The sequence below is a fragment of the Somniosus microcephalus genome, chromosome 6, assembly GCF_052327205.1.
Source record: "Somniosus microcephalus isolate GS21.2 chromosome 6, FLI_Smic_1.0, whole genome shotgun sequence".
Classification (NCBI taxonomy): domain Eukaryota; kingdom Metazoa; phylum Chordata; class Chondrichthyes; order Squaliformes; family Somniosidae; genus Somniosus; species Somniosus microcephalus.
The window spans coordinates 224,630,094-224,638,708 of record NC_140992.1 but is presented as its reverse complement, the minus strand read 5'-3'; the positions used below and the strand labels follow the sequence as shown (position 1 = coordinate 224,638,708).

Here is an 8,615-nt window from a genome sequence, read left to right as displayed (position 1 = left end):
ACTTCACTGAAGACCTCTGGGGTGAATTAAAAAACACAAGGGAGACCTGGTACAGTGCAAGGGAGTGGAGTCATATTACATTGGAAGTGTGCAAGAAATTTATGTCCTCTATGACATGCAGAGTGTGGTCAATCATCAAAGCTGATGGAAATTATACAGTTACTCATGACTGTGTCGTCTCTGCATGCCTGCTATAATATCAAGCTACTGTGTAACACAGAAATGTGTTGCATTATGTGTGTTGATGGTTTAATACTCTAATGTGGTCAAGACCTTCTGGTAGGCTGTATAGAGAATAATAACTAACACATGCTATTTCACTCAAATACAAAGAGAAATTAAGTGCATGGTTTCCCTTTATTATACTGTCCTAGTTATTGCAATCAGGTAAGTCACATTTTAGAAGCAAACACCATCCAGTTGCACTGTAATCATTGTTTTTCTTTACATAGTTTCTTATTGTACTGTGAACTGGTCAATCCAATTAAAACATTCTTCTTTGACAAAAAGAAAAAATATTTTGACAATGGCAAGCTAGCACATCACAGTTATCACAACTGGCTAATTCTGCATTTAAAAGCAAGTATTAACAAAATACATCTAGTTATCTTGACACCTATTAGCTTACTACATTAAGCAACAAAGGACAACAGCAATAAAGCTGATGTTTCTAACACACTAACTCTGATTAGAAGCAAAAGCTGTGAACTCACTAGTTAAAAGCAGGACAGAAAAATACTGAGCATAGAATACTTTTAATCTGTTACATTAATATTCATTTCAAACTGCTTATAATAGCAGTGCCTCATGGCCAAATCATTAGTTTTACATCTGGGTTTCAAATGACACTTTGATTGGATGTAATGTTCAAAAGTTCTCTCCCACTGTGTCTCTGTCGAGTCTTCTGCAGAGAATATGTCTCGCAGTGCTGACACCTTACTGTGCGTGCTGACTCATCATGTGGTTCTGGAAAGACAAAAAAAAACCCATAAGGGATAAATAGCACGTGTCCCTATCCACCCAAGGCTTACTGCAGATAACGTATAAACTTGTCGAATTTAGCTTTATGCATAAAGACACACCAGCAACTATTAGCTGCAATAGGTTCCATTTTCATTAGTTTAACAAGTACAAGATTGAACTCATAATTCTGTATAAGGGAACCCCAGTTGGTTCTGATACACATACCTTTGTTCTGTTATATGAGCATAATATACATTACCATTCATGTTATATGTGACATAATAATGACCTTACATTTGATAGTACTGCAATATGATACAATTGCTGGAGCTTTAGTACTGCTCAAACCCTAAAAACAGTATAAGTGGTGACATTTGAGATTCAAAATGTATTTTAATGCGAATGATTCATTTGTTTGAATATATGTGATAAAGATATACATTAACAATTTTGATTTAATTGTGCAGTAAAATGGTTGTCATGTGGAGGTTACAGACCTGGAGTAATTTATCAAATCATTGTTCTGAATGTCCAGATGGAGGAATGACCCTTTTACTGGTGTTATCTTTAATATGATGTTTTTTGTCAATATTCAGCAAATTCTGTTTTTCCACCAGAAGAGGGAAGCACAATACCTGTGTTTTTTTCTGGTCAGCTTTCCTTAGTTTAAATATCTTATCCAGTTTAAGAGACAAAATTTCCCCAATGCTTTTCAGTTCTCTGATTTCTCACAATAAAACCAACTTTGGTTCAAGTATATGCATTTCCAGCCTGTACACAGCTGATAACATGCATTTTAAAAAGAGGTTAACCGTCTCCAATCTCATCTTTACAAATGTTAATTTATTCAGATAAAAACACTGGCTGAGCACCTCAGACTTCACCGCTTGCACTTGTAATACGACCTAGTGCTGTAATCTGGCCTCAAGACTCAAACTAATGACACTGGATGCAGCCGATTCCTCCATTAATACTGCTTCCTTGCATTAGGCTGCTTACATAGGCAATTAACTATAATGTACAAATGTTCAAGGATGCAGGAATGCATACATAATGTTGTCCGAACTGAAAAAGTAGAAGTTGAAGGGAGAAATGATTCACAGCAAATCCACCTAGTTTAAACTGCTGTGTGTCTGAATCAGTACTGGCAGGAGACCTACTCTAGAGGTGAGTTTACTTAAAAACAGCACCGATTTGACATTCATAATTCACGAGACTTATATTGTCAAATGGAGGTCACGTTTTGGGCTCAATCTAACCTCCAAGTGCCAATATTAAGAGGATATTAAGAGACTGATCAGTGTAAATATTCAATATTCAATTCCTACGTTATACCACCCTGCTCTTGTAAATGCCACATTTTTAAAATTAACTTTTGTAAATGTTGTAATTAATTTTGCTGCTGGGTAATAATAGTAAATTTTTAAAAATAAAATCATAACCTCAATATCATCTCCTTTTAGTTATTGTGCAGTATTACTCTCCCTTATTAAACAGTCTTACATAAAGCGTGAACAAAAACCAAAGAACAAATGATTGAATGCTGCCCACACAGAAATACATGATGTTGATCCAGTAAAGTGAGCATGAGATTGACAATTGTAGCTATATTGGAAATTTGATGAGAAGTGATTAAAGGATTATCTCAAAGGTCAGAATTATTTATATGCTGGTCTGGAGTTTCCGCTAGGTTGTGCTGTTTTTTTCAGTGCAATTTGCCCAAAATTGGCCAAACTAGCGCAAAAGATCATGGAATTTCAAACACAAATTACATCCAGGGCAAATCGAGTTTCCGTGATCTTTTGCACTAGTTTAAAAATCATCGCGATAGACGCTGATCATGCCCCCAGATCAGATTAAACACCATGGCGAGTTTCTGCTAATTGCGCCCGCTCTTAAAATTAATCTTTCTTTTTAGGCGCAAGGACACTAATAGGCACGTTTTAAAAGCTTTTGAATATATATATTTTTTAAATTTACTAAGAAGCTGACTACGGTACACCAATATAACTAGCAAATGGTTCTGTATAGTTTTTTAAAGTCATTTTCAGTTATTTAAAATTGGGTTACTCACAGGTGGTGGACTAGACACTGATTAAAAATGCTTATTTTTGTGATGAACCCATTTTTAGCTGTATTAATCAAACGGCCCCAAGTTACTACTCTTAAATATATCAAAGAATATTTATTAAAGCAAAATTTTATTTAAAAAAAAAATTACATTCTAAAACGCTGCCCGATTGCGCTGGTTCATGGCAGATTTTATGTTCGCCGATATGCAAATGAGTTTGAGCAGAAATTCGAGAGAAAAAACACTTCTCAAAACTAGGGCAATTTTGGGTGCAATTTGAGCCCGGATCGCCAATTGTGCCCAAAGCGGAAACTCCAGGCCATATTCTTTCCACATAATAAGGTAAATAAGAATAGGAGCTATTTATCTGGATGATGTGAAAGGTTTATCTATGCTTGTACATTAAATGCACGTCAGCTGTGTTAAGCTCAGGTACCCTCTAGCAAACATTTATTCTGGATTTAAATCTAAACCCAAGTCTAGCTTGCATACAAAATCAATGGAAGTCTGAACTTCAGCTCTTGATCTCAGAACCAGACCAATTCAGACATTGCGAGAGCAAATGAGCATTATGGTCTCCACTACACTTGAGGGAAGTAGTTACAAAAAGCCAAAAGCAATTAACACAGGCGCAACCATGTTTATTATACGCGTTCCATAGAACAGCAGCAAACAGGCCTCAGATTCATGTACAAATTCAAACATAGAGGTGAAATACTGGTTTGAAACCTCTATTCGGTACGTACAAGTATAAAAGGCAAAAATATTAAATCATACGGTATTATTAAATCATACGGTATTAAAGACAACAAACTAGAATTTTCTATACCAACCTAGGTTTAATAGCCACTTTCATTAGACTACTATAAACACTCAGGTGGTATGAAACACAGGTTGGTGCCCAGTACTTTTACTTCAATCTTTCTTATTCAAACATGCTAATTATAGCAATTAAAATAACTGTCTGTACCAAACAAGAATTCAATGTGGTAATAATCCAGCAATTGTACTGGTAACAACATACAAAAAGAAACAGCAGTTGTCATAAACTTTACTTTTCAGAAAAAAAGATCTACAGAGACTGTTAGATTGCTGCTTGTCCCCATGGCAAACCCACCATCTTGGATGTGAGCCAGTTTGGGGAGCTGCAGCTGTACGCTCTCTCCTCCTGCTGCCTGACCCGGTTTTCCTGGTAGTGCATTGCATAGAAACAGATGTGTGAGGCTCATCACTACCCCACATCTGTCCCAGTACCTGACACTGGGCAAACGCAGTGCCCAGTGGGACCAGCCATCTGAGAAAGCCTATCTTAAAAAAGATAAATGCTATTTTGGACCAAAATTCTCAGGATAGCTCCTTCAAGTGATGACAGGTTATATCAGTCTTTTGAAAAGCTATTTAAATGCTCAGAGTTACTGTCAACATAGTGACACTGCGCCATATAATTAATGACAACTTGCTTCAACTGACAACCTGCAACAGAGTTTCTTTTGTAAATTTTATCAGCCTTTAAATTCAACTATTAAAAGTTGAATTTTCCTGCTTTTGACCTCCTGAGTTATACATTTTAAAATAAATGAGACATGAACGTTATTCAATGCTTTTATCATATTGGTGGTGTGAATTCAGAACTGACATAGCATACTGGCTACCCACACACTGTGCTAATGGAGTGGCAGGATAGAGACTCATGGCCTGCAATTCCCCACACAAAGAGTTTTCAATCTTGGCTAAGCCACTGGGAAACACCTCTTTTCTGCAGTTTCCCAGTCCTAGGAAACAAAAATCAGAAAATGAGTTCCTCTCTCACAGTTCTTGTGGCAGTTGCCGATTTACACCAGTAACACACTGGGAGTAGATAGATTGCCCATTCTTTTAGTTAGGAAAAAAATGCATAGCATAGGGAAGAAAATATTTTAAATGAAAGCAGCATAATAATTATTTTTTTAATCTCACTGAAGCTTTCTTACTGGTGGAAACAATATACTTCAATCCAGAATTAGATGAATGTGAAAGAATGGACAATCTTGCATTTTTATATGGTGCCTTTCACGACTTCAGGATATCCTGCACTGATTTACAGCCAATCAAGTACTTTCGAAATATAGTCACTGTTGTAATGTAGGGAAATGCTGCAGCCAATTTGCGCACAGCAAGGTCCCACAAACAGCAATGACAGACTGTTAATTAGGGCAGACTGGGAATATACATTTTGTACGGGAAGCCACTTATGTAGCCATTTGACACCCCATTCCAGTGATATGAATGGAAACAGTAGCAGAAGCAAGAGTATTGTCCATTCATGACATCATAGAGTCAGATCTTAATGACATCACATAAGGATGGGCTCCATATAAAATGTTTGCACCCAGACTGTCTTTAACGAGCAGTTCAATATGATAACAAGGGCGACTGAAGGACACCAGTAATCGTACAGACATCTCCCTTTGTAACACTGAGGAATTATTTCAAATTCAGTTGAATGTACTACCTCTTTAATATAATATTTTACTGTTTTCTGGGAAATGGTGTAATTTTGGTGCCAGCTGTGTGGAGATGTCCTTGTGCCAGAAATTGGTGTTTGTCAGTTTCTGCAGTGCAGAGTTGGACCTGCGCCACATGCAAATGATATGATAATGTGACCTACTGCACTTTTCACCATTGGTAAATTAAGGGGTTATTCCCCATGATTAATCCTATCTTTTTTTCAAAAAAGGTAAGGACATCAATGCAATACAAGACACTTTGGGAAAGAAATTCTCTTTAGGAAAACAGTATTAACAAAAAACAATCATTTGCAGTTTAATTTTTTTTACATTCACAGCAATACAACAACATTTAATGTACTTTAAGCCTTTCCAATGTAGATTCAGAAAAGAGAAATATTAACAGTTCAAAGCAACCAAATTCAGCAGTACGTAACTGTTTTCATTACATTACTTCTTCCTCTCTAATTACTTCAGAATCTTTTTCAGTCCTTCCTCTTTTTTCAGCATACTGTGTACTAAATAAGATAAGCCACCCGAATTGCCATGAAACCTTTGTTCTGTTAAGAATAATACACATTTCATAATTGAGAGCTCATACAGCCCAACATTCCAGTTTTCACTTCAAGGCACTTCACAGAAGCGTATTCAGACAAAGATTAACACTGAGCCAGAGATGAAGCTATTAGGTGGGGTGACTAAAAGCTTGGTCAAAGAGGTAGGTTTTCAGGAGGATCTTAAAGGATGAGAGAGGTGGAGGGGACAGAGATTTAGGGAGGAAATTCGAGAGCTTGGGGCAGAGATGGTAGGGCAGATAGTGGGGATACAAAAGATGCCAGTTGGAGGAACACAGAGTTCTTGGGGGGTTGTAGGACTGGAAATCGTTACAGAGATGGGCGGGAGGCCATTAAAGGATGAGAATTTTAAATTGGAGGCGTTAGGGGACTGGGAGCCAATGTCGGTCAGCAAGCAGAGGGGTGATGAGTGAGTGGGACTTACTGAGGTTTAGGCTACGGGCAGCAGAGTTTTAGATGAGCTGAAGTTTAGAGTGTGGAGGATGGGAGGCCGGCCAGGGAAGCTTTGGAATAGTTGAGTTTGGAGGAGGCAAAGACATGAAGAGTTGCCAGCTGTGGCTCAGTGTTAGCACTCTCGCCTCTGAGTCAGAAGGTCGTGGGTTCAAGTCCCACTCCAGAGACTCGAGCACATAATCCAGGCTGACACATCAGCGTAGTACTAAGGGAGCGCTGCACTCAGATGAGATGTTAAACTGAGGTCCCGTCTGCCCTCTCAGGGATGTAAAAGATTCCATGGCACTATTTCAAAGAAGAGCAGGGGAGTTCTACCTAGTGTCCTGGTCCATATTTATCCCTCAACCAAAATCACTACAACAGATTATCTAGTTCTTATCTCATTTCTGTTTATAGGACCTTGCTGTGCGCAAATTGGCTGCTGCATTTCCTACATTACAAATGTGACCACTTTTCTCAATGGCGGTAAAGCACTTTGGGATGTCCTTAGGTCGTGAAAGGTACAATATAAATGCAAGTCCTTTCTTTTCCTGAATGAGGGTTTCAACAGCAGATGGGCTGTGGAGGCTGGTCTTTGTTATGGAGAGGATACAAGGATGGAAGGCCAGCTCATGACCACAAAGGATACCAAGGTTGTGAACAGTCTGGCCCAGCCCGAGACAGTGGCCAGGGAGGGAGATGGAATAGGTATTTTGGTCTTTGTAATGTAGGGTGACCATATTTTCTAAACCGAATCCAGGGACACAAAGCAAGCACAGCAAAGTAGCCAGGACAGAAAATGTAGGTTGCGCAGTGTAGTGAGGCAAAATTTATTCATAGCCTATATTTTAATAGTTGCACATATGCATTAAAATGTAAAACAAATGCACATATAATTACTGCGGATGTGACGTCACACTATTGAAGCACATTCAGACACCTGACCCCCCGCCACCCCGTGACTGAGGTCACACCTGACCCCCTCCCACAATGTCGAGGATTAGCCCGCACACCTCTTACCCCGGTGACTGTGACCAGGCCCTCCTCTGTGGCATCTCCCTCACCCGCTCCGGTTGCCGTGCTCCCAGGCACTTCCAGCGCCAACAATCCAGCAGCACAGGCCCAGCCAGAAACAACAACCGGCACACATGCAGAAAAACGTGCACAATGTTCTCTCTAAGGTGTGCGGCTGCGCGCGCGCACTAATCCCGGAGCACCCGCGCACTTCAATTGAAATTCCGTGCAGAGAGCTGGACAGTAGCTGGATTGGGAGAGGGGCGCAATACACAATGGCCCCGGGAATCCAGACAGAGTCGTTTGTGAGTCTTGCAACTTCAGAACCGATCCCAATTGCAGCTCTTGAAGTGTGTGTTTCGATGGTTGATGGGTTGCTGTGAAACGCCGGGGGGGGGGGGGTCTCCCTTGAACTTTGACCTTTCAGCGAGACAGCAGAAGAATTCCCCGCGCTGTGATTGTTTGCCTTTGCAGCTTTCCGTGCCTGCACGTGGTATACCGGAGCCAGTTGGGCCATGCTTTCGTTGGCGCCAAGCAGAGGTCAGGGGCTCTGTGTGGCCGGTGTGGGGGGGGGGGGGGGGTGGCGGTGAGAGGGAGATTGAGGATCGAAAGGGGTGAGAGGGAATCAGAGGAGGGAGAGAGAGAGAGAGAGAGAGAGACTGGGAGAGTGTAGATTGGGAAACTACAATAATAAGGTATGAAGGTGGACATACAATGACTAACATTAAAGGAAATAATGCATAATTTGCAACAAACATATATTCCTCTAGGGCATAAAAACCCAAAAGGAAAAGTGATCCAACCATGGCTAACAAAAGAAATTAAAGCTAGTATTAAGTCAAAGGGGGAAGCTTGTAAAGTTGCCATAAAAAGCGGTCAGCCTGAGGATTGGGATGTTTTTAGAAATCAGCAAAGGGGGACCAAGAAATTGATAAAGAAAGGGAAAATGGAATATGAGCACAAACTAGCAAAAATATGAAAACGGATTGTAAAAGCTTCTATAGGTACGTGAAAAGGAAAAGACTGGCGTAGGTAAATGTAGGTCCTTTACAGTCAGAGATGGGAGAATTTATA

General features: G+C 39.9%; 1 protein-coding gene across 6 annotated transcripts in view; it reads right to left on the bottom strand.

The window, feature by feature from the left end:
• Positions 1-338: 338 nt before the first annotated feature.
• The window catches only part of znf423 (zinc finger protein 423), a 358,819-nt gene continuing 350,542 nt past the window's right edge, over positions 339-8,615 (bottom strand). For all 6 annotated transcript variants that reach the window (XM_085991483.1, XM_085991487.1, XM_085991484.1 and 3 more), the window contains one exon: positions 339-966. In XM_085991483.1, coding sequence (XP_085847609.1) covers positions 937-966 — 30 coding nt within the window. In that variant the 3' untranslated portion in view covers positions 339-936. The remainder of the gene's footprint in view (positions 967-8,615) is intronic.